Raw genomic sequence first — 26,264 nt, 5'->3', positions numbered from 1 at the left:
CAAACACACACTTTAATAAACAAAAACTTTAAACAAAACACAGGAACAAAATAACAAATAAACAGGCAAATGGGCCAAACTAAAGGCTTAAACAAACACAAAAATGTAGGTTTGGCATTCGCCTTCACTGAATTTTACAAAAACAAAATGTGCATAACCACAGTATCAAACCACAGTGTACACTCACCAAACCCCCAATGGACCCCTTTGCTCTCCTTTTATGTGACGTGGCTGCTCCTAATTAGCACTTAATCATTCGATTAAGGAGCAGCAACATTCTGACATGTTTCTGGCAGGGATAGGAATTAACCCCATCCCTGCCAACCACTACCAAAACACCACAAAACACTACACTATTTATAGGTATATAAGCCACATGGGCTTATATTTAATTTGTTTTAAAACCTCTTCTATGGTCAGCATCATGAAAAAGCAACACGGTCATCTTGAATTTGTCTTCTGACAATTTTTTTTATTTTTTATAGATGGGTATTGTTTGAAAGTCTACATTATCTGCAGTGGTGACTATGTACAGTACATAATCATAATTGTAAGTACACCACCCACTCGATATATCACGAGTGTTGGGATCCAGTACAAAACCGCTATATATATGGGGCAGCGATATAGTGAGAGACCCATAGAAAAACAAATAGGCTAATAATAAATACTGTACAACCACTCCCTCGTTTTATCTGGGGCGTCAGGGTCCAATATAAATCCTCTACGCAACCTGCTTTTTTTTAATTTTTCGTATAAAAAGCAGCAAGCTAATTCGTACAGCGGAGGGTAACTGCTTCTCATGAACTTCAGTCTCCAATTAATTTCATTAATCTTCCTCTCCTTTCTCAAATGCCCAAACCGCTGCATTGAAAGAATCCATTGCCATTACATAGGAGGCTTGTTGCTAGGGAGCTGATGTCACTGCTACCTTGTTAGTGCATTTCTTAAAAAAAACACTTCAGCAAGTAGATATTTAATTTGCTTTGTGTTCTTGTGCAATGTGTGTGTATATGATAACAGTACAATATGAATGCTTTGTTTTTAATTATTATTATTATTATTATTATTATTATTATTAATATTATTATTATTTATTTCTTAGCAGACGCCCTTATTCAGGGCGACTTACAATTGTTACAAGATATCACATTATTTTCCATTTGACGGAGATGCTGTTTTTGGTTCATGCAAATGGTCCTCATATTTTGGGGAAAGATACAGACAGCTAAAAGGACAGAATTGCATGTATGGAAAACAGGATACATTTAAGGGAAATTATATTAAGTTAAATGAACCAAGTAAACAGAAACACAGAAAATACAAAAAAAAAAAAAAAACTGTCCAAAGGAAAAAAGGAAAATGACCCCCTGTCATGGATGGCTGGTGGATGATGTCAGACCAGACCAGGAAATACAGATTCTCAGTACTGCAGGGTTGAGACACAAATGCGCTCCTTATTTAATTATAAATAATAAACAAAACAAACCAAACAGTCTCAAGGGCCGTACAAACAGTTTAAACAAAACAGAATATATATATATATATTTTAAAATACTGCGGTTTTATACCGAGATGCCGGTTTAACACATACAATGCACAGCTTCACAAAAACTCCCCTAAACCCAATGATATTTCTTATATACACCCTCAGCACACAAACCCTCACCCTCACCCTCACCTTCACCTTCATTCTCAACACTCCCTCGTTCTAACACCCATGATCACTCTATATATACACCTGTGGCTGGAGTCTTTATTAATAATTTAAACATTTATTCAGTTGACGGCTCTAGCCACATTCCCACGTGTGTTTGCAGGGAGGATTTTAACTCCCTCCCTGCCACCCAATACTCCCCACATACAGTATACACACTCATGCACTGGCAGGGCTTTCACGCTGCCCCACTGCCACACAGTAATAATATAAAATTGTGACAGGGTGCCCGCCCTTTATATGATATGCGCTATATTATGTGTATTATTATTGTTTTCATTATAATTATTGTTATTTTTTTTGTTTGTGTATAGATATAGGTGTATTTGATTAATCATTGTGATTATACTATTGTTTGTTTTGGATCGGCAGGGAGGGGGTTAAATTCCTCACCGCTAAATACATGTGAGAATGTGGCTGGAGCCTTAATTAGCTAATTGTTAATTATTGATTAATTGGGCTCCAGCCACAGACTATAAAAGCCAGGAGGATTCATTTGTCTGTTTTGGTTTGGTTTAATTTGATTTGATTTAATTTGATTTGGGAGCGACACAGAGAGTAAGCGGTACCTGTAATAGTGTATATATAGGTACTTGTTTTATTTGATTTATTTGTTCCTGTGTTGTGTTTTCAAGCTATTTTGTTTGGCCCTTGTGCCCTTTTATTTTGTGTTTTAAAAACTCTTTATTTTGTTTAATAAAACACTGCGCAGCCACACAGTTTTTGCCCTGCGTTCCTGCTGTTTATGTACTGCTTTTCTCGAACTTGACGTCACCCACACCAGCCATCCTGCCACAAAAATACATTAATATAATAACAATAACAACAGTAACAATAATAATACAAATAAACACAGAGTTCCCATTAACCTTGAGTTTCCCTCATCATGTGTGAAGGCCCAGAAGAATAGAAAGTATTTGCATAATAAAGGCTACAAGGCTAAGGAAATGGAAGTTAAAACAAACCCAATCAGTCAGCAGAATGGAATCTTACAGAGAGGCATAATGACCTGCAGTAATCTGGAAGAACAACCAAAGAAGCTCTGGAGCTTAATATGGAAATAGACCAACTGTAATTGGTAACTGATACTCAGGGCTGAAAGAAACTCTTGCCATATCAGCTCACATGCACATTTAAACAGTGGTGCGCATGAGTATTGACACTCTAGTCATTTAATTGTTATTCGACTTGTGCAGTGAGCTTGTTCCAATATAACCAAAGTACCATTAACTAATACATTTAAGGAGGTCATAACACATTTTAGTAAGGAAAAACTGAATGGATTAAGGAAACAATACTTAGGGCACCACTGTACATCCAGCTTCCACTTACCTGTACACTTTCAGTTGAATGGTTTGTTTGGAAATGTCTTTCCCTCCAGTTATCCATGGAACATCAATTTGGTTGGAAGTTTTGGTTAAGGAAAAAACATTGTATTTCATCTGACTCTAATTGGAAAAGTTTTTAGAACATTTGTGTACCACATAATCAAAATATTCATGCACATCTCAGTCAGAAAGATAATTATAATATTTCAAAAGATTGTTTTGTTGTTTAGTAGGCAAGTGATTAAAAGGCAAAACAACAGTGTTCACTAGATTCTGTTCCAATTGATGAGACTAGACAGGCGTAAAATATGTGGTGTTTTAAAAATACCACCAAGACACTAATTAGTATACAAGCCAGCCCGTGATTGAGTAGAATATAGTTCCTCCCTGCTCTGTTTGCCCTTCACTCCGGCTGTTTTACAGGGCACCCTGCTGGCTTTGTCAAGCACAGTTTTCAATCATTAAAGAAGTGAATGACTAAATGGGTTCCACAAGACATTGGAGTTATAACTTCAAATTCATTGTTCCAATGCATTTCGAAAAAACGGAATGGCTTATTTCAAAACAAATTAGCAATTAATATAAAAACGCAATGACAAGCAATGTTTAATGTTTTGGAAATTAAGTTTAATCTCTCCCTTTATTATACAGTATTTGCGTAATGCATTAAGAAATAAACTAAATGTTAACCAAATTTCAGTATATGAATGCATTTTTAATACCGGCTGCCTGAAGAAAAAAAGTATTTGTGATCTGCGGAAGTCAATAATTCCAAACATTTGTATTATCCCTCCTATGGTCAAGGTTTTACACCAGTGTTAAAGTAAATGTGGTGTGAGTGGGTTGTAGTTGTGTTAAAAAATGTTTTGTTAAGAAATTCTTCATCGACAGTGGAACTGCTGATGTTTTTGAAAAGGATCATGCAGATGCATCTTGTCTTTGGGCACATGCAGAGCAATTCTACGTATACAGTGATCTGATAACCTGCATACAGAACATTTTTAGTTCAGTTTGTGAAATTTAGGTATGCTGTGTACTAACTATAATTAACGTTTTCATGCAGGACACCTTTAAATACAGGACCATATTTCCAGTGGGGTACAGCTGCTAAGTCAGACGGTGTTTTCATGATACACTGTAAATCTTGCTTCCAGCAAGCAGAAATTATCAACCACATTTATTTATTTTTTTATTTTATTTATTTCTTAGCAGACACCCTTATCCAGGGCGACTTACAATTGTTACAAGATATCACATTATTTTTATATACATTTACATAATTTTTTTACATACAATTACCCATTTATACAGTTGGGTTTTTACTGGCGCAATCCAGGTAAAGTACCTTGCTTAAGGGTACAGCAGCAGTGTCCCCCACCTGGGATTGAACCCACGACCCTCCGGTCAAGAGTCCAGAGCCCTAACCACTACTCCACACTGCTGTCCCACATAGATTCAGTTTATCCCAGAGTAAGGTGTACAAAATGTTATTTGTTAAAGACAAAATTCTAAACTAAGGGGAAAGAGTACCTCACCAAAAACATTTACTATTCTCTCCCTCAACCAGCTTTTACAACTGTAATGCAATAAAATATTTTTTTTTGGCGAGAGAATTCAGGCTTAGTTGTATTGTCACACGCTTCCTGAATGACATAACAGTAACAGTAGTTTGTAGCTATAAGGCTAATGTATGGTAGGATTTACAGTCATACTGTATTTTAGTTAAAATTTCTTATGATTTTGGGAAACTGCAGAATAAAGTAACACTAAAAAGAACCTGTGAAATGAGGACTTGTAGGGGAAAGGGACCCTAGAGTGAATACAAATGCCCTGCCACTTCATTTCAGGAGGGAGTACCAGATACAATCACAGATTGTTCTCTTTCATGCTTCATAAAATGTTTGTGGCAATGCCAAATATCTAGAAATATGAGTCATCAGACTTGATATATTCAGAGTTGTTTCCTGCTAGGCTTGCTCTCATCCATTTCTTATTAATAGAAAAGCAGTCACAGGTCAGATACACTTTATGGCCACCTTGCTCCCGACCTTTCTTTCCCACAAATATGTAGCTCATAGTTTATTCTATTAATTTACTATGTTCGACTGCACATATCCATGCACTGTACTGTCCTGTAATACTGAGATGAAATATGCAATTTAACTAAAATAAGTAAACAATAATAATTACTATGAGTGAATATTTATCAGAGAAAATTGGAAATAATACTCCATTCACCACCTTCATACAGTTAAAACTATAATTTCTATTAACTGGTATTAAATTTAAGATGCTGATAAATTCCCTTTTTTTAAAATAAATATATAGTGCAATAGATGGTCCTGGAGCACAGGAGCTGTGGTTTGCTTCCCCCCAGACTAACTTTATGCAAGGTATTGCAATTGCATTAAAACGCTTTACATGAAGCTACAAGAAACTGTCAACGGGAATACAAACATATATATATTTTTTAATTTTAAAGGCAAGTCATTTAAAGTGGTATGAAGTATTATTGGTTCTTTATATGGACCATTAAAGAACATCAGCAAACTTATATTAAAAATAATGCAGTTCAGTTCCAGAGTGTTTTGTTTAAACTCTGTGGTGAAGAGTCCAAATAAGTTAGCTCTATATTATTAGCTATTGCAAGTATGTTAATGCTAGAATTTGGGGATAAAGTGTTGATAGCTAAATAATTTAGCAGTGGATGTTTATTTTTACTGTTGTACTAATTATTCCGGTATTGTATTTTGTTTTTCAAGCACGATATGTTAGTTATAGTTAAAGTTGTGTTTTTCTACATAACGTTTTTCTTTGATTCAATAGCAGGTTTAATTTGGATCCGTTCTGTACAGGAAATCATTTTTGCAGGACATTTCCAATATAAGCTGTAGATTTTTTTTTCAATGAAGTCTATATCTTGCTCAGAACTAAGGAGAACCTGATGTTGATTTTAGCAATAATTAATAATTTTTTTAGAGCACTTATCTCCTTCATTCTCCAAGGGTGTGTCATTAGTGTGCTATGTAATGTTTAATGCAACTGGAATTGGCACTCTTTGAAATATAATATGATGTCCTACATTCTAACTGCATGCTGCATAAAAATTATATTTTTACATATAGACCTAACATAAAATGTATCACAGTTGAATTATAACTCTGACATATATAATGTATTCTAGTGTAGCTACTAGAATATGATCAGCTTTAGGAACTTTATTTTTAGACGCTTTTGCAAAGACTAATTATAATATTATATATTGCAGGAAACCGACCTTTTGGATATCGTCAATATCAAGGATGCAAGAAATGGGAAATCTGTGAAAACGCCAAAGGTAAGTTCTTTAAGGTAGACGGAGCAAAGGATTAAAGGCAGTCACCAAGTTGAGCTAGCACTTCATGACTTCTTATTCAAATGTCCTTTTAATCAACGTCCATAGTTGCTGTGAGAAGTTTATTTTTTATTTACATTATTTTTCCAGTTTAAAGTTTGAATGGCTGGCAATCAAATTTAGACCTATAATTTCCAAAATCACTATCCTTATTCATTTGTCCTGATTATTGAGTGGTTATGTGAAATGTGTTGCAAGCTCTCCAAAGACAAACAAGAAGCAAGAATAAACATTGAACATGATATATGAGCGAATAATTGGATAATCTAGCCATAGGCTATTGTACAAAATGTTATGACTTGTTATCCCTCACGGGATGCATATCCCTGACTTTAGGGATATACTGTAATTTATTGTATTCAACTAACAAGAAACTAAAAGTGGATACTGTTTTTACGCACGCATTATATGCATACATTAAATAATTATTTTAATACCTATGTTTGGGTATTTCTGTAGTACCAGATATTTCAGAATGTTATCTGCAACCTTACAGACGTTTTAGAAGCAGTGTGGCACGTCATACATATCATGTTCACACTACTTAAAAAACCTCTATAACACGTAAAAAACAAATCATATATAACAGGTGGGTAGCAGCAGAAGTGGCTGTCAGGAAGTGACTGTCAGGAGCTATCTCAGAAAATCACTGGTGTGAGTAACTGGCAGGGGAATGGGAATAAAAAAAAAACAAACACCACCACCACATTTTCTGATCTAAGAAACATGTGGGGGTTGCTATTTAAGCATGTCTTCCAGTAAAACCTGCCCATTTATTCATGGTACATGAGGTGTATTTACTGGGTACCATTGTTAAATATGCTACTATTGTCCTAGAGACTTTCACAAGCAAAACTGGTTTGGAAGCAGTACATAGAGAACCCATAATAAAAAGATGAAGGTAAGTATAAGTGACTGATAAAGGCACCATGTAGAATGTTTATATACTTGACACTTGGAGGCAATTAAATAATGTATTACAAAAAGAAAAGTAAAACTTTGTGGGAACTATATTAAACCAGAATGGCAGACAGTAGAAGATACATATCCCAGTCCTCATGTAAAACTAGGCACTGACCTACATATTGAAACATAACCTTATGGAACTGTATTTAGAAATGTATTGAATGTGATTAGTCTGACTCATATGTGGGAGTTCTGATTTAAGTTTTTTTTTTTTTATGTTTTATGCTTTTATATTCTTTACTTTTTTATTGTAAGTCATTGGGTCATGTTTTTAAAAAATCTATTTGCTCAGCTTTCCAGCAGATCTTAATAGAAAAAGGTTGCTGGTGAGCAATGGTTCCTGAAAAGAAATAACATTCAATGAGTAAGGCATCTCCAAACTTGCAAACCTAACTCATCCCTCAGTCCACAGGGTGCAGTTAGAACCCACAGTGTACAGTGGTAATCGCCTGCTTGGAATAGCAAACATGTATTAGAGTATATTCTCCCTTTAGAATAATAAAATTGTTTAGCAGAGAACAAATTCAAGGTGAAATGACTGTGCAATGCTGTTAATTCAGTTCCCACTTCACAAACCTTTGACTTCAGGACATAGGGCGTTACACCACACAAGGCAAATATGCTTTATTAATGTATAATTACTATTCATTGACTCAATAAGTTAGCCACCTGGAAAGTAAAAACAAATAGAATTATTCTTTTATGACTAAAATCTGACGGGGGGTGGGGTCAGGAAAACAACAGACAAAAAGATAGGGCTCCACAGAGAGGGACTTTAATAGAGAATGAGACGTGGAGACATGAGACTTCTAGATCAAAGAAGCAAAGGTGCTGGTCAGAGGGAAGCTGACCCTTATTCCTACTTTTTAAAACAGGCTGATTTTAAAGTCGTCTTGTCATCTATTCATCATTTTAAAGATCTCTTAGGTCTGTACAGTGTAATCGATAGTTTGGGAAACATACTGTGCATGTTTAGTAGTAACGTCAGGCCAGTTTTATCAGACCAGTTTTGGATATACAGTTTTACCACACTGACTACAACATCCTTCGCTATCTTAAAGGTATAGCACCCTGGCATCAGAAGACCATGGCAGTTTCACAGGGCAGTCACATTACAAGTGACTATGTCCAGGACAATGTACCTTAATGAGTTAACATTGTGTGTATCATTAAGCAGCTGTGTATGTCATCATATTCGTTGATATTATAGATGTAGATGTGTTGTAGACATGCAGTGCATGTATAAATATTTAGACAGCTGTGGCTCTCCTGTAGTTTGGCAGTTCTCACGCCATTCAGGGTAACTGTAGCTGGGTGGTGGAGAGTTAAAAGAGTTAGCGTGCCTGCCAGTGCCTGCTTATGATTCACACAAATGCCTTGTTTCCATGACATCACCAATGTGTTCTAACTTCCTTGAGTTAAAATACATGTTTACGGAAGATTTCAAAGTAGCATTGTGGCAGAAGAGTGAGTCTTAATTTAATAAAGTAACGGTGAATACAACATTTACCTTTCTGCAAAGTGCGGTATGAAGGATCTGTGTTCCTCATATGTGAATAGTGTGCAGAGTTGGACTTTACTGACTGTGTGCTTTAAATAACTGACATTCCAGCATTTTCAATGGGCTCATCCAGTTGATATTTCCCGTAATAACCAAACGGTTATAATGGGAAACACACACTCATTAACACCAGCAACAGAGTGCGACCCCAGCGCGAGCTTTCATACTGGAAATAATTCCACAACAAGCAACACAGAACTTTAGAACTCTGGCAGGAAACAAATTGCTCACCAGAGATTATAAAAAAAATACTGCACAGGGTAGTGTGGGATATGAGAATTGAATGGCCGCCCTCAGGGTTTATGTAGCATCCCACCCCTTGGGTGGGCATTAAATTATCATATTACACACTACCCTATGTATTATTATCTTTATAACTTATGATACCGTAATTGCATATATTATTTTTATTTGATTTGAATTTGATTTGGTGTTTATTTAAAATGTATTTAAGTTCTTGAACTGTTTTAAGATAAAGTCGGTGGAGAGGGGGTGGTGGGTTACATGGTTATGGTAACAATAAAAGGCAGCTATAAGATATTTGGGGAGAGAGGCTGAAGGGATAGCATTAGTAAGTTGGTACCTGTATATGTCCAGAGCTGATTGCTTTATATGAATCTTTGGCTTACCTATTTTATTTTGTTTTCCAGTTGCAGTTAATTTGTTCATACATATATATGTAATCTACTATTGTATAAAGGCAGAAAAAAGGAAGCACACTTCACTTCATTGAACACAAACATATAACATAAAAAGGGTGTAAATTAAAGAAATAATATTGTGTTTTAAATTGTAGTAACATGTAGTTTTCACATCTAACCAAATTTAAAGCAAGATTAAAATGCTACAATGGATTTGTCGTATGGCAAAACATTTTTGTTTCTAGCATTTTCTGAAGAAATATTTCAACTGAATAAATCATGTCAGATTGCATACAGTATTTAAATCAGTCAATTTATAGAAATAACAGATTGTTGTAGTATACATACATGTTAGTTGCAACCTGAACCTGATGTTTCTGAGTGCTTAATGCAAGTAACACCTAACAAAGCACTTGACATGCATCACATGCAGGGTAGTGGTACAGGTACAGTAGCTTAGAATAATGGCATTGTAAATGCAATCGTTTGGTAGTATTCTGCAGTGAAAGTCACATTGTTCAGACATACAGTATGTCAAATTCCTGGGCTCCTGTTGTAACAAACCAGACACTGGCCAGGAAATGAACTGGATTGACGTAATATTGGGAGAAAAATCTGCAATCTCAACTCATTAAAATGATTTCTGTCCTTGAATTCTGAAGACCATCTTTTTTAGTCCCTGCTTGTGTATTTTTTTATACACTGTTTAACATGATATAGAACCATATTCAACAAGTAAAAGCACAATAATTAAAACCAGGACTCATTTTTACACGTTAAAAGGTCCCCCTTTCACGCTGAAACGTTTGTATACTTGTAAAGTTTGACTATTTTACAAGGGCTTGTAGTGGGTTGCTTATTTACCAACTGCTGACTGTTGAAACATTTAATGAATATACTTTGTGTCAATCAATCTTTCACAAAAATAAATGCTTTATTTAACAGCTGGGGTCACTGCATTTGACAGACATGCAGCTTTCTTATTTCTAAACCTTACAATAAGTAGGTACATAAACAAATAATGTCCCTTTAAACATGTTTGTATGCAGTAGAAGATTTAGCTATTGTAATCTATTACTTGACAAACACATACACTGTGATCATAGCTTTTAAAAAATGCACAAACAGGTTTATTTTACACTGTTAGCAGCTAGCAAACCATTTTTGCAGCCTATACATTAAACAAGTTAGGTGATAAAAACTGGATGTTAATTACAGTCATTAGCTGATGTGGGGAACAGATCTTTGTAAAACATAGCATGCCAGCTGCTGGATAGCATAATTAAACCAAATATCAAGTCAGCTACCTTCAATTGTGACAATCTATGAGAATACCAGTCTTGATATTTGTTTGAAGATGATATTAATACCAGTGTCTTGAGATGTTCTGTAATTCACATAGGAAAACTGATGGGTGGTAATAGATTCATGCTAAGTCATTGTGAGTCACTGCAAATGCAGAAATGTGGACAAGAGTAAATATTGACTAGCTCTCCACAAAAAGAAGTCATTCACACAATAAAGGCCTTATAATTTGTCTACTGGTAGTACAATCTTCCAGTTCATGGTGTACATGATATAATTTGACTGTGCTGACTATACAAGTGCCTTTTTACTTAGAATTGAGTTAAAGTATTTATCCCTCTCATTTTATTACCTACTATTGTATAAAGGAAGAAAAAAGTAAGCACACTTCACTTCATTGAACATGAATGTAGAATCTAAAAAAGGGGTATAAAATAAAGAAATAATCATCACTATACTGTGTTATAAATTTTAGTAACAAAATTTAGTTTTCACATCTAACCAAATTTAAAGCAGGATTAAAATGCTACAATGGATTTGTCATACGGTAAACCACTTTTCTCTAGCATTTTCTTAATAAATAATAAATAAATTCAATTGACTAAATCATGTAAGATTATTATTATTATTTATTTCTTAGCATACGCCCTTATCCAGAGCGACTTACAATTGTTACAAGATATCACATTATTTTTACATACAATTACATTATTTTTTTTACACATTATTTTTACGTACAATTACCCATTTATACAGTTGGGTTTTTACTGGAGCAATCGAGGTAAAGTACCTTGCTCAAGGGTACAGCAGCAGTGTCCCCCACCAGGGATTGAACCCACAACCCTCCGGTCAAGAGTCCAGAGCCCTAACCACTACGCCACACTGCGTGAAATAAGATGTAGTTGTAACTGAAAAAAGCTAAAGCTTACAAAATGAGGTTTCTCATTTCAGATTGCATACAGTATTTAAAGCAGTCAATTTATAGAAATAACAGATTGTTGCAGCATTATCCATTGTATAATCCCAATAACACGGTGTAGATGGTAGGGGTTGGCTAAGGCCAAAAGGCAATTGTACTGCATCATGTTACTGAGTTTCCTTTTCATGTTTGTTGCCTTGAGAACAACATCCAGGAGGTTTGCAGAATGACCTCTGTGTAATGCATGTTTTACCCTTCCTTGGTTAGCCTAAAATATGGTACATTTCTTCTTTCAGGGGGAGGGGAGCTTTCTCAAGTGTTTAAGGAGAGTGAATATGAATTACAGATGGGTAATGTCATGCCTTTAAGACAGAACGACTGATGGTGCTTGGTCAGCCCCTCATAAAGGTCATACTTATAAATTAATTAGGTGTGTCTATGTTTACCTGCATCTGAAGCAGCATTAGACCATAATATGGATTTTGTATTTTAAGCACCATATAGCTTATAATCTATATCCAGCAAAACAGCTACAACCTTCAAATTCACCTTCAGTAAATTGTTTCTGAAAAGCATATTTGTTGTGGCATTTATGCAAACCAACACAAACACAATTACATATACAATACTGTATCTCTTGATACTCTTGAAAACTCCCAGATCAATATATAGTACTGTAGTTGACAACAGCTGGCAAAACATACAAATGAAGAGACCTCCTTAGGTTAATGTGGAACATTTCTGCAGTATTGTTGATGACAGCAAATCTTAAAGTACATTATACAAATGTTGTTGGATAATGTGTACGAAGATGAGGTCAAATAGGGGTTTTAAATGCAGTGTGAGTCAAATGCAACATGTACACCATTAAAAAAGAGATTTGTATGTTCAGAAATGAACATCAGTGTTAAGTCATCTGAGCCAATTCAATTTAATCAAAGACTGTATCCTAGTACGTTAGCAGGTTGTCGCAATGTCCTTATATAGCAGTAGTATAAAATAAATGAGAGTTTCAGAATTGCTGTTAGTCCATTTGCAGGAAACAGATTAATGTAATTCCTGTTTTGAAATAAGATGTAGTTGTAACTGAAAAAAGCTAAAGCTTAAAAAATGAGGTTTCTCTTATTTCAGACTGGTGAAATCAGGATAGAAGGGTTTCTGATTCTTAGCGAGGAACCGTGATTTACATTGATTGATTTTTTAAGACTAAAATATGTTTAATAAATTTAAATTCTGATGGTATCCTTATATTCGTATACTGTGTTCTATATAATGCCGTATACAATGAAATCGTTGTCAATAAAAATTGACATCCCATGCCACATAGATACAAAAAAATTAAAAAAGGTTGGATCCCACATCAGAAACATTACTGTTTGTTTTGTTAGATGTTTCATAAGTGGCTATTTTTAGGCTAAATATATGCAGATAGAAAAAAAAAGAAAACCACTCTAGCCTAGAAAATATGACACTATGAATCATAATCTAGTGAAGTTATGTACTGATTATCCTCAGAGCAGTTTACTAATTATGCTAGCCAGTAGATTAGTGATTCAAAACAGGAAATGCATTCTGTTTTGCATTATTTTGTTGACAAGAAGTAAAGGATATGGCTTAGAAGGATGGTAATCTAAGTAAAATAAACCTGTAAACATTTAGAAAGTGAAAGTGATGAGAATGGAACAAAATGTATTAATTCCCTATCAAGTCAGAAATGTAACTGTCATGGAGATAAAGCACCACCCACCCATTACACCTGCAATTTGAACACAGTCCCCTTTCGGGGCGTGACTACTACTTTAGTCACGGAACCAACAGACGCCGTGGTGTTGTCTCAGGAGATGACAGTCCTGCTACGAAAGCAGGTATTTGCACGGTAAACCCTCTTCACCTGAAAGAAGAGTTTTACTCTAGGTATGTACTGGTGCCCAAGCAGGATGATGGCCTCAGACCAATTCTCTCGGAGGTTTTAAGATGTTGACCATGCAACAGCTGCTGCAGTCAATAAGGCCAGTCGACTGGTTCACCACGGTGGACTTGAAAGACGTTTATTTTCATATCCCTATTAGACCAAGGCACAGGAGGTACCTGCAGTTCGCTTTCCAAGGGGCAGAGTACGAGTTCCGGATACTGCCATTCTGCCTCTCTCTAGCACGCTGTGCCATTTCAAAGTGCATGGAGGCTATTCTGGCCCCACCCTCGCAGATAGCCTCCTATTTGGGAGTGTGCCTGTACTCCAGGTCCATGCTGTCCACTCTGTCGGATGACAGGGTGCAGAGAATAGCCACTTGTATGAAGTTTTTTCAGCTCAACAGAAAGCTCACAGTAGTGTCATTCCAGAGGCTTCTGGGCTTGATGGCAGCAGCTTCTCAGACCCTTCCTTTGGGTCTCCTGCGCATGCACCCTCTCCAAGCCTGGTTCAACAGCAGGGTTTTCAGCCCGCATTGAACTGTGGCCACCTGGTAACAGTGACTGATCACTGTCTGAAGGCACTTTCTTGGTGGACACAGCCTGCCCATATACACTTAGGCGTAACATTGGGCAGCGCCCCCAGAAGGGAGGTCATCACCACGGACACATCCAACTTCGGCTGGGGCGCTGTGTGGAATAGCAGGGGAGTGCAAGGGGTATAGAACCCCCCATGGCAGGGTTTTCATATTAGTGTTTTGGAGCTGCAGGCTATGTTTCTAGCCTTGCGGAATTTTTTACAGGAGATTCAAAGGAGACACGTGCTTGTCTGGACAAACAACACTACTGTGATGGCTTATATAAACCACCAGGGTGGCCGGTCCCCCGGTCTCCATTGAGTAGCCCGCAAGTTGTTGCTCTTGACGCACGATCACTTCCTCTCACTGCGAGCAGTACACCAGCTCGTGGTGATAAACTGGGTGGCGGACCTTCTCTCAAGGGGAGTTCTGAGCTGAATGGAGGCTTCATCTGGAGGTGGTGAGCCTCATATGGCAGCAATTTGGGAGAGCAGAGATAGACCTCTTTGCTTCCCAGGAATTGACCCATTGTCCCCTCTGGTTCTGCATAACAGGAGCCGGGGACCCACTGGCGATAGATGCCATGGTACACCAATGGCTGAGGCAGCTGCTGTATGCCTTCCCACTGCTCGCCATGTTCCCGCTGTGTCTGGAGAAAATCAGACAGGACACGGCTAGGGTGCTATTAGTAGCTCCTTACTGGCCCAGGAGACACTGGTTTTCAGCTCTGATGCAGCTCCTGAGCAGCCAGCCGTGGAGCCTACCCAAACGCCGTGACCTGCTCAGTCAGGCGTGGGGGACATTATGGCATCTCGACCCATTGAGCCTGTGGCTCTGGGTCTGGCCCCTGAATGGCATCATTTGGGCCATCTGGGGCTTTCTAATAGGGTCATTGACACCCTGCAGAAAGCCAGAGCAGCGTCCAAACTTTCCCAGTATTGGCACAAGTGGAGCGTCTTTCATAACATTAAAGTTCTATTTGGCAGCCATTTTACCTTGCCATATCAAAATTGATTCAGTCTCCCCAAGAGCTAATTTCCTGACAGGGCAATTTTTAAAAAGAGCTTGGCGGCTTCGGCCACCTATAAAGGACTTTGTCCCTTGTTGGAGGCTTAACATGGTGCTCTCATGAAGTCCCTGTTTGAGCCCTTGCATTCAGCTGAGCTGAACTACTTATTGCTAAAAGCGGCTTTCTTGCTTGTAATCACATCCACTAAGCAGATGGGTGAGATGCAAGCATTTTCGATTGTGAAAGCCTGCTTAACCCTTTGCAGTCCATTTATTAAGTGCGCATCAGGCGCGTCAGGTCCAATTTATTTTCACATGCGCATTTAATTTTAGACGCGCTGTTTAAAATGTATTTTTTTCCACAGTCAAACGGGTTTAAATGGCCCTGCATATCAACAAAGCACTCACCAGGCATCTCCAGCCCCGCCACACCCTTTAGTTCGCTATCGCTTTCATCTATGTAAGAAATAAATAATAATAAAAATAATAGTCGTACATACCGATCAATCATCTCCGGATCACTCGTTTTATCACCAAACTCCTCAATATTGCGATCAAAGTCATTATTTTATTACTATAACATCTGAAAAAAGCTCTGCAAATGTCCATGATAGTCTCTGTGCGCTGACGCACTCAGCCAGCTTGTTTACTATGACCGCCCCGTTATCTGATACCAGGGCCATATGTATGACCATTCATGAGATACGCCTTTTTTTTTTTTTTTTCCCCCGACTTGTCTCGGCTCCTGTCGCTACCACTCGGCAATTGAATGGTTTTCTCGGCTTTTTCCGGAGAAAAAACTATTAGAAACCCGTTTTTTGCGTTGCTATAATGATGTTGGACCCAGTCTGACAAAGGACCTGAGAGGAATAATTGCAATGTCGGACCCAGTCCGACAATGGACCGCAAAGGGTTAAGGCCAGGACAAAGCTTATGCTTCGTACCAATCCTGTTTTTTTGCCAAAAACCATCTCAGCATTCCACATTAACTAGTCTGTGGAATTAGAGGCTTTCCATCCGCCTCCTTTCCAGTCTGACAGGGAGCGACAGCTCCATACGCTCTGTCAAGGACATATGGAATACAGCGGTGTGGGCTACTCCCCATACTTTTACATGGTTCTATCGACTGAATGTCATGGATCCACAAAACCCTGGCTTTGGAAAGAGAGTTCAACCCTTACAACATAAAATTCAAATTTTCTAGCCCTTGCTACTTGTACTGAGGTTCCTAATGGTAACGCTCAAGGTGGCCTTTGGCTTAGCCTTGTAGCATTCCAGTTGGTCTGCAAAATTGCCTTGCAACAGCTTTGGTATTCATACCCATGAGGTAGTGGTTACATTTCGTACTTGATAGGGAACTGTGCCAAAGTGGTTAACTTGTGCAGGTGAAGGTAATGCAGCAGTGATCAAGAAACAGACAGACAACGATATCCAGGTGCAATGATGATTTATTTTTACAATCTAAATGCCTGATGGCGAACAATGTATTGCTTATTTGTAATCTGCAGGTTGGCCCCGAAATAATAACAGTCCAATTTTAATTCACCCACACGTAACCCATACACAAAACACCAGTCCACAGTGCGTGCTCTAGTGCTCGAGGTGAAAATACAGTTCTTTAGTGCAAACACAGTGAAGTATTTTCCGCTCCTCCAATCCGCGGATGCCACATTGTTTCCCTTCTGGGTCGATGATTTAGTGTACCGTAGCTCCGCCCCCTTTCTAGATGGCCGATTACGATCTAACCCTGGGAATGAACTGTCGGGCCATCCAGTCCAGGGTACTCTGTTCCCTTTACACAGCGCCCTCGCAGGTCGGGAGGGAGATCTAACACCAAGAATCATTCGATTTCATATCCCACCACTCAGAGTGGAGCCGAAGGAACACTCGGCTAAATATACTTTTCCCATTACTCCCCCCTCCTGGGAAAAATAATCTGCATTTTGGTGGTCTTTCCCTGCACGGTGTACCATGTGTTACATGAAGGGTTGCAATGCCAGATACCACCGAGTTATCTGGGCATTGCTGTCATTCATTGTGCTTAACCACTTGAGTGGGGCACGGTCAGTGACGAGATCAAATGAATGTCCCAGCAGGTAGTATCGTAAAGAGTGAGAAGCCCATTTAATGGCCAAACAATCCTTTTCAAACATGGAGTAGTTGCGCTCCTGAGGGAGCATCTTTTTACTGAGGTACAGGATGGGGTGTTCTACTCCCTCTACTGTTTGGGACAAGACTGCACTCAAACCCACATCCAACGCATCGGTGTGGAGAATGAATCTCTTAGTGAAGTCTGGAGTGATGAGAGTGGGGGGCTGGCAGAGTCTCTGCTTAATAGTATCAAATGCCCCCTGACATTCTACTGACCACTTAATTAAATTTGTCACTCTCTTTTTGGTGAGGTCAACTTCGGGATGAATCTTCAGTAATAACCGGCTGACCCCAGTAGAGACCTCACCTGAGCCTTGGTTTTGGGGATTGCCGCATCCACCAAAGTCTGGACCTTAGTGACAACAGGTTTCACCCTTCCATTCCCCATTACAAATCCCAAATATGGTGTCTCTGTTTTAGCAAACGCACATTTTCTCAAGTTAGCTGCCAGCTATTTTATAAACTTGCTGTAATGTGTTAGACAGAAAGTTAATTCCATGATAAGTCTGGATTTCCTTGAGGATCCCTACTCTAGCCATAATCTACAATAATTCTTTGGCTATCATAGCTGCACCAGTGGACCTCAATGGAACTGCTTCCGGGTATCGTCTTGCATAATCTACCACTACTAATATATGCATATACCCGGAATCAGAAGGTAGCAAAGAGCCCACTATGTCCATTGCAATGCGTTCTAGGGGGGTGGAAATAATCGGCAGTGGGACCAAAGGGGCAGGGCGCACTCGACCCGGCGCTACTCACTGGCAGTCTGGGCATGTGGCTACATATTTTGACACATCATTATGAAGTCCTACCCAATAGAATCGAGCCAATATTCATTCCCTTGTTTTGTCAGCTCCGAGGTGCCCTGCAAAAGCAAAATGCAAAATGCCTCTTGACCTTGGGCCGACAAAACGGGGGAACTAATAATTGCGTTACAGGCTGTCCTGTGCCCCTGGCAAGGTTTACCCTATACAGTAATTGCCCCTTGATAATGAAATGTGGAAATACTAGCGCCCCAGCGCCTTCAACATCCTTACCTTCAATAGACCGGACCTATCTCCAAGAGTGCACTAGTGGGGGGTTGTTGTGTTGGCCCCACACTGTGTCCTTGCTAGAGTGCCACATGTCCGTGTGATAGAGAGAGAAAGGATTGATGCTGTAAATCTCCCTCCCGATTAGAAAGGGCGCTGTGTAAGGGGGAAGGTATGCTTCCTCCTAGATCTGCCACCTCGGTGGTTCAGTCTGGACATTCACTTTCTACTGCACCACACCATTCAGCGTGTCACAGTCCGGTATATTGAGAGGGACAGGAGTAGCATCTGCCCTAGATGGCCCAGTAACCTCCCCCTCTCGGTCACACTGCGTTCCGAGCCCCTTTTGACTGGTGTTTGTTTCCATTGGTGCAGTCTCCCACCAAACCCCAGCCTTATCTCATTAATGCTCCCTCCCATTTTCTTATTCATCTCTCTTTATTTGTTTTTCTTGGATGAAAAAGTGGGGACATTTCAGTTTGAAAGGGAAAAACATCACCAATTATTTCCCTTTCTTTTTTTCTGCCATGTTTTACGTGTATGGTTGAGCTGCCATGAATTTTACCAATTATTTATAGTTTGGCCAGTCCCAGCCCAGAATAACTGGGTGTGATAGCCTTTCCTCCACCCCAACTACTAGGTGACGTTTTGTCCTACTGATAAAAATGCTTTTACAGTGTGGTGTGTCACCATGTCTCCATGGATACAGGAGATCGCCACCGGACCTTGTGGCTGCCATGGCACACCACTCAAGAGAGCTGCCCTAATTAAGGTCTGCCCACACCCTGTGTCCACTAATGCATGGGTTTTAACATTTCCCAAAGTAACTTTAACAATACAAGGCCGCTGTCGACCATTTCCCCCTTGCTTACCTGCTTCTGATGCCAGATTGCATGTTGCCACATCACATGCCATCGCAGATGGGCATGACTTGGCCTGGTGTCCCGGCTGGTGGCATCTAATACAGGTAGGGGGGAAGGAGGGAGGTTAAATATCTGTCCCGTTGCTGGTATGACAATGGGGCAGGGGCAGAAACTCTACCCCAGCTGGAGGTCACCCTTGGTCTCCATGCAGTCCAGTTATGCCGTCGCGGGCACAGGCTCTGACGTGCAGCTTTGATATATCTTATTCAGGTTATCAGGGTTTTTAGGATAAGTACCCATGAGGTAATGATTACATTTCTATTTTAGGGAACCAGGGTTATGATAATAACCTAATGTTTTAATTAGTATTTTTTTTTTAATTGCTAACCAACAGTGGATCATTTTAATAAATCACTGCACTAACAGGAAATATCAACATGTTGTAAGATTGTATGTCTATCAGATGTATCATTGAAAAAGTTAATGACATGTTCTATAAAGCCACTTTAAAGCAATATTGTTCACCTTACATTTTTTTTAGTGAAAAAATATTGTAACTGATATTATCGACGTCAAGGTGTCTAAAGTAAGTGAGGATACTCCAGATGAAGAGCGCCGGATTAGTTGGTTATTTACAGTCACCCTCATGAGTGATATAAATACAGCACTCCATGTGTACACTCATGGAGTATTCTGTTTATATAACAAGTACAATGTAGGGAAAATAATGTATTTTTAAATGAGCCTAAATTAAACAGAGACATACTTGTATAAAGTAACTTGGAACAGAGCATTTTGCATTCTGTGATTGGATTTGAATAAATGCAACATTCCAAAATAAAATCTGCTCAAAAATGTTATTCATGCTTTACCACAAAACTTATTCAAAACAAAATGTCAAAACTTGTTTAAAGTTTCATGTATTTTGTTTAATGAAATAAATGACGCCACCACTTAAAGTACTGCACCATACAGCATTATAGGCACATTTATTCCACTTAATAATGCATGAATAAATACACACACATTCTCCAGAAACAGGTTTTAAGTCTTTTTTTTGTGAGGGTATATTTTTTAAATGTATGATGTAGCATCTTTAGACAGTCTTGCAGTCAACTAATGATCTGTATCTATGTTGGCATTCAGCCATTCAGTACACTTCCATTCACTGAAGCTTAAAATAGCTATACCATTGGTCAGCTGTACTGTAGATAGTTTACTGTAGACACAACCTGCCACTTCCCCTTACCTATCTTCTATGGAACCACTTTTTTGGTGCATAGCTGGTTATTTAGCTCCTGTAAGTTCTTTTAACTACTGATCTTGAATGACACCTCAAGGGCACGCTGGTCTATTTACACTGTGTATATCTTGCACACCACAATGATTAAAACTCTTCAGTCCACAAATGACCCTCCAGGCCCCTTCCTTGTGAACTCTGAACAGTATTTTCTTCCACATTCATGCCTTCCCATTCTACAGTGAAGCTGTGTAGAGATCTCAGAAAGGGGAATTTGGAGGCAGCGAGAGCCAGGCTGCTCTTCTCTCCCCTTAAGAAACAACATTATTTTGATCCTGTTCCTCTCTTGAGATTCTATTTAGACTCTTGCATTGCATAACATCAACCTTCTCCATTTCTAGGCCATCCAGCTCAATGTGTTATATAGCAGATTGACTTTGTGAGTTATAGACATTATTCCATAGCACACCAAGTTATTTTACAGTGGTATGCAAATGACAGCCATATTGGATTTTTTTGAGCGAAATTTTCATATGTCCGTAAAATCAACACCGTTACACGAAGTCATGAAACTTGGTAGGGTGGTAGAGACCTATGAGAAGTTGTGTCAAAGCGAAAACAGTCTGATGGTTTGGCAGCCATATTGGATTTTTTTTGGCCAATTTTTAAAAGTCTTTCTCCAAAACCGCTTATGACACAGATGTGAAACTTATGCCCTAGTGTTGATCGGTCACATAGTTTGGCGGCCATATTGGATTTGTCAAAAATATTCAAACGTCTTCTCTGAAACTGAAATGTGGATTGAAGCAAAACTTTGCATACATAGTCTAGGCTAGGACCAAATCAAAACTTTGATAATTGCAGTTAACAAAGCTATTTAATAGCATTTTCTTTTTTTGTGAGTATCTTATTTCTTCTACTCATAAAAAGAAAATGCTATTAAATACAGTTTTGTTAAGTGCGATTAGTGGGTTGTCAAAGTTTTGATTTGGTCCCAGCCTTGGTAAGGTTGTTTATCAAGTTTGTTCAAAGGAAGTCGATACATAAAAAACATGGCTGCCGTGAGACAATCAAATTTCAGCTATGGTCAGTTTGCACATATTTGTATATATTACAGTATTTATATAAGGTAAAATGTTGTAAACTCATGAATCTTCACAGTGGCGGTAGAGGCCTTTGGGAAGTTGTGTAAGAGCAAAAACGAAGGTCATAGGTCACATGGTTTGGCAGCCATATTGGATTTTTCAAGAATGTTGGCCAATTTAACAAAATCTTCTCCAAAATAGCTTATGGTAGAGATGTGAAACTTGGGACACATACTACCTTATGGCCTATATTTATATTTGTTCAACACAAGTCGATTGGTCACATTGGATTCTTCAAAAATATTCCAACGTCTTTTTCTCTAAAGCGAAACTTTGCATACATAGCCTTGGTAAGGTTGTCTATCAAGTTTGTTCAAAGCAAGACACTACATTAAAAAACATGGCTGCCGTGAGCCAATCAAATTTGAGCTATAGTCAATTTGCACATATTTGCACATATTACCTTGCTTTATATATATATATATATATATATATATATATATATATATATATATATATATATATATAGCGCCGCGTTGTTTATTTAAAATTGTTAAAAATAGCTGCAGCACTTTAATTGAGGGCGGCATTTATTCGAGGGCGGTGTTTATCAGAAATACTATGGTTTTTGAATGGTGCAGTATTTTATTACATGATTCTAGGCATTTTAGAAGCGGCACCGTGAGAACCTCCAATCTGCAGCACTGTATTCTTGTATGTTTTGGGGGCTTTAATACAGTACATTTACTAACAGTTACCGAGAGCCTCTTTGGTGGGAGTTGGGAGGTCAGGGAGTACTGTACCAGCGAATCAGGAGTGCGTATTGAAGAAGAGGAGAGAGAATGGTAGTTGAGTGTGATGCAGTTGTTTTTCTTAACGATTTAATTTCTGTTAAAACTAAAATATATCCTACTCTGAACCGTGTCTACGGTCCTCAACGTTGCCCGTTTCTTTGTGCTTCTTCAAAAGAGCTTGGACAGCACATCTGGAAACCCCTGTCTGCCTTGAAATTTCTGCCTGGGAGAGACCTTGCTGATGCAGTATAACTACCTTGTGTATTGTTGCTGTGCTCAGTCTTGCCACGGTGTATGACTTTTGACAGTAAACTGTTTTCAGCAACCTCACCTTGTTAGCCGAGTTTGGCTGTTCCTCACCCAGTTTTATTCCTCCTACACAGCTGTTTCTGTTTCAGTTAATGATTGTGTTTCAGCCTACATATTGAATTGATGATCATTAGCACCTGTTTGGTATAATTGTTTAATCATACACCTGACTATATGCCTACAAAATCCCTGACTTTGTGCAAGTGTACCTAGAAGAATTGATGCTGTTTTGAAGGCAAAGGGTGGTCACACCAAATATGGATTTAATTTAGATTTTTCTTCTGTTCACTCACTTTGCATTTAGTTAATTGATAAATATAATCTATTAACATGTCTATTCTTGAAAGCATTCTTACTTTATATATAGTGAATAAACCGCTGCCACTCAGGTTCTTGCCCCTTTAAAAACACAACCCAACACACACAGGAATGGATTTTTTTCTGCGTGATTGCGCTATTTTTAATTAACGACAACAAAACAAACAAAACAAAAACCTAACTCTGTTTTGGAGCGCTGACTATACAGGTAAGTCCCTGACTAACTCGCAGGACGGCTAAGCTGTTTACCTGGCACCACAACACAAAACACACACAGGCTTAACACAGCACTTACTATTTTTATGGCTACTCGGAGACAGAGCACCTTTTCCACCTCCTTCTACTCAGCAGCCTCGAACAATCTAACTGCCCTCTTTTTACACCCTGTACCTGGCTCTGATTTAATAATAATCTCCAGATGCAGGGGATAATTAAGCCATAAAACAATTAACAAAATAAATTAAACAATAAAGCAAAAACAAACAAATGTGCATTCCGCACCTATTTTCTCTGCAGAGAGGCTTTAACCCCCTCCCTGCTGTCTTACATATCCCCACTGCTGTTACAATATATATATATATATATATATATATATATATATATATATATATATATATATATATATATATATATAAACGTCAAATGCAAAACTTGCTTATAAGTCCTTATAGTGCAGATGTAGTAATTGTTACTATGGTACACATATAGCAACCCCTATTCAAAAATTGCCTTATTCAAAAATTGCCTTGATCCCGGTCATTGCTGTTTGCAGATATATTTATTATTATTATTATTATTATTATTATTATTATTATTATTATTATTATTATTGTTGTTATCTGGTCACAAGTGTTGCACCAAAATGCCATAGATTTATAGATTGACAGAGGCTTACATTCACCCAATTCGAATTTTAATTTAATGGCTGTCCTTGATAGGTGCACTGGACTTGTGCCAGCATCACTGGACTTGAAAGAGTCCTTCATTAGCAAGTGTCCTGAGAGGCAAACTGTTTAAAAAAATATTGAAGTCATAATTTATTTGAAAAGTCTTTTTGTATTTTGCCAAACTTTATGACATGGTTTGCAATAAAATACAAATGATTTCAGTCAATTGAGTGTGATTTATTGTTCTGGCATAACATTTCTCCCCTGCTATCTTGTTAGTAATAACACATACTACAGTTTTTGTTTTATTGTCTGAACACGGACTTACAATTTATGGATCACCATAAAAAAAACAATTGGATACAGTAATCCTTGGAGATACAACTATAGTATTTGTTCAGATGTCTTTCTGCCTTAAATATAAAACAAATATTGCTAATTACTACTGTAATGGGTACCAAGTACAGTAAACACTTAGGTAACCAACAGTTATTGCAGGGATGACTCTGTTTAGTAATACAAACTTAAAGTTATTTATCTTTTCCTATTTAGGCAAAAAATGTATTGCTACAGTACCCTACAATTTAAGGTATAGCCTAATATGGCTACTCAGTATAGCGTGGTCTTGTGACTTGTTGGTTTCCACAGGGTACATTTGATTTATTTCCATAAATTCCTGTATACAATGTTTTCTGTATTTCTCAAGATTTATTGTGAATATCCAACAAGAAAAATATCATATCATTGCAACACCTAGCACAGCCAGATAAACCAAAATATAAAATCATGGGGAGTCTGTCTCTGAGTATGTGGCAGAACTCAGTGATTAGTTTGTAAGCAGTTTGCTCTTATAAGGGTGTCAGAGGCAATTCTGACTTCTGCAAGAGAACACAATATTGTGTGAGTATGGAAATGCATAATAGAGCCACCAATTTTAGTTGTACACAAAGTGAAAGCCACATGTACAGTGTGCTTTGGACTACAGCTTTCTATCCATGTGACCCAATTATATATTTGAAGCCCTCTTAAATGTTGGAGCAATTATAATATGGATGCTATATTGAGGTCATGTGAGTTTTTATGTTTCTTTAAGAGAAACGTCAGACTTTGAGAATTTGTCTTCATTTGATCATACAGCTGCATTTTATGATTCGGTTAAGTTTTGTTACATTTTGCTGCCACTTTGTTTCATGGTTGTATCAGAAGTATCATATATCCTGACACTACACAAGGGATGCCTTTTCCTAACTTTCTGCAAGTGTACTGTGGATAATTAAATACAAATCTGCAAGTATCTGTGTACGACTGAAGCTTCTCATCTCTTCATGGAAAGTGTCTGTTCATCTGTATTCTCCCCTCCACACTAATTATGTCTTCAAGTGAGCCATGCATTATAAGACAACAGCATATTGTGGATTCAAGATTCCTGGTTATTCTCAGTAGCTGCTATGGTGCTGAATTATTTTCAAAAGCAGTGATCAGCTGTTACAGATGCAAGAAAAAAACCTTGAAGCAGAAAATGAAGCACAATCCAAGTTGCTGTGTGTCTCCTTTTTTAACTTTTTTTTTTTCTTTAAATGGCTCCACATTTTGTATAACAACATTAAAGTCTCCAAAACTATCAGTGAACCCGTCTCTAAGCTTTTGCATGCCATTAGGGACTGTTAATTACACCCTCCTTTGGAGCTTCTCAGTGGATGAGACTTTTATTTTTTGCTGAAAGCTGTCTTTTGTGTTGCTAAGTGGCTGTATTCATGAACAAAGTATGTAGGCGCTTTGTCTGCTGATGGTAAAATGCAGGCACAAACTTGGCAGCCTAATTTCTGCCCTGTGATGCTGCCACTGACAGAAGTATTTTGAAGATTATATCCGGGAAAATCTTTCCTGAAGATGAAAATGCACCACAGCATGTGTGTGTTCGGTGGCAGGGAATGGAGAAACATGAAGCTTGCTAAGGATAATAGTTTTTTGGCCATTTGCTAGAGTTTTTTTATGGTATTTGAAATGGCTATTTTTCTAATGAATGAACTGCCTGAACACCACAAGGAATATCAATTTTCACATATATACCAGCAACCTTTTTCCTCCTCTTTTAATTTAGCTTTGCCTTAAAAAGTAAAAGGAAACCTGCTTTATGGATTTTCTAAAGGTTTCTTTTACAATTCAAAGCCTAGGATACTCTATTAAGCTGTTCATCTGCATTCTGTCTGTAACATACCTGTACATTTTCTTTTCATTGTTCACATCCTGACAACTTT

At 38.1% G+C, this 26,264-nt stretch overlaps 1 protein-coding gene across 3 annotated transcripts in view; it reads left to right on the top strand.

Annotated features, from left to right (window-relative positions):
* LOC117402733 (1-phosphatidylinositol 4,5-bisphosphate phosphodiesterase beta-1-like) overlaps nt 1-26,264 on the top strand; it is a 310,538-nt gene that overhangs the window by 67,245 nt on the left and 217,029 nt on the right. For all 3 annotated transcript variants that reach the window (XM_059024263.1, XM_059024264.1, XM_059024265.1), the window contains exon 3: nt 6,314-6,382. In XM_059024263.1, coding sequence (XP_058880246.1) covers nt 6,314-6,382 — 69 coding nt within the window. The remainder of the gene's footprint in view (nt 1-6,313; nt 6,383-26,264) is intronic.

The sequence above is a fragment of the Acipenser ruthenus genome, chromosome 5 (assembly GCF_902713425.1).
Source record: "Acipenser ruthenus chromosome 5, fAciRut3.2 maternal haplotype, whole genome shotgun sequence".
NCBI classification, from domain to species: Eukaryota; Metazoa; Chordata; class Actinopteri; order Acipenseriformes; family Acipenseridae; genus Acipenser; species Acipenser ruthenus.
The sequence above is the reverse complement of the archived record's forward strand: the minus strand, read 5'-3'. Positions and strand labels throughout refer to the sequence as shown.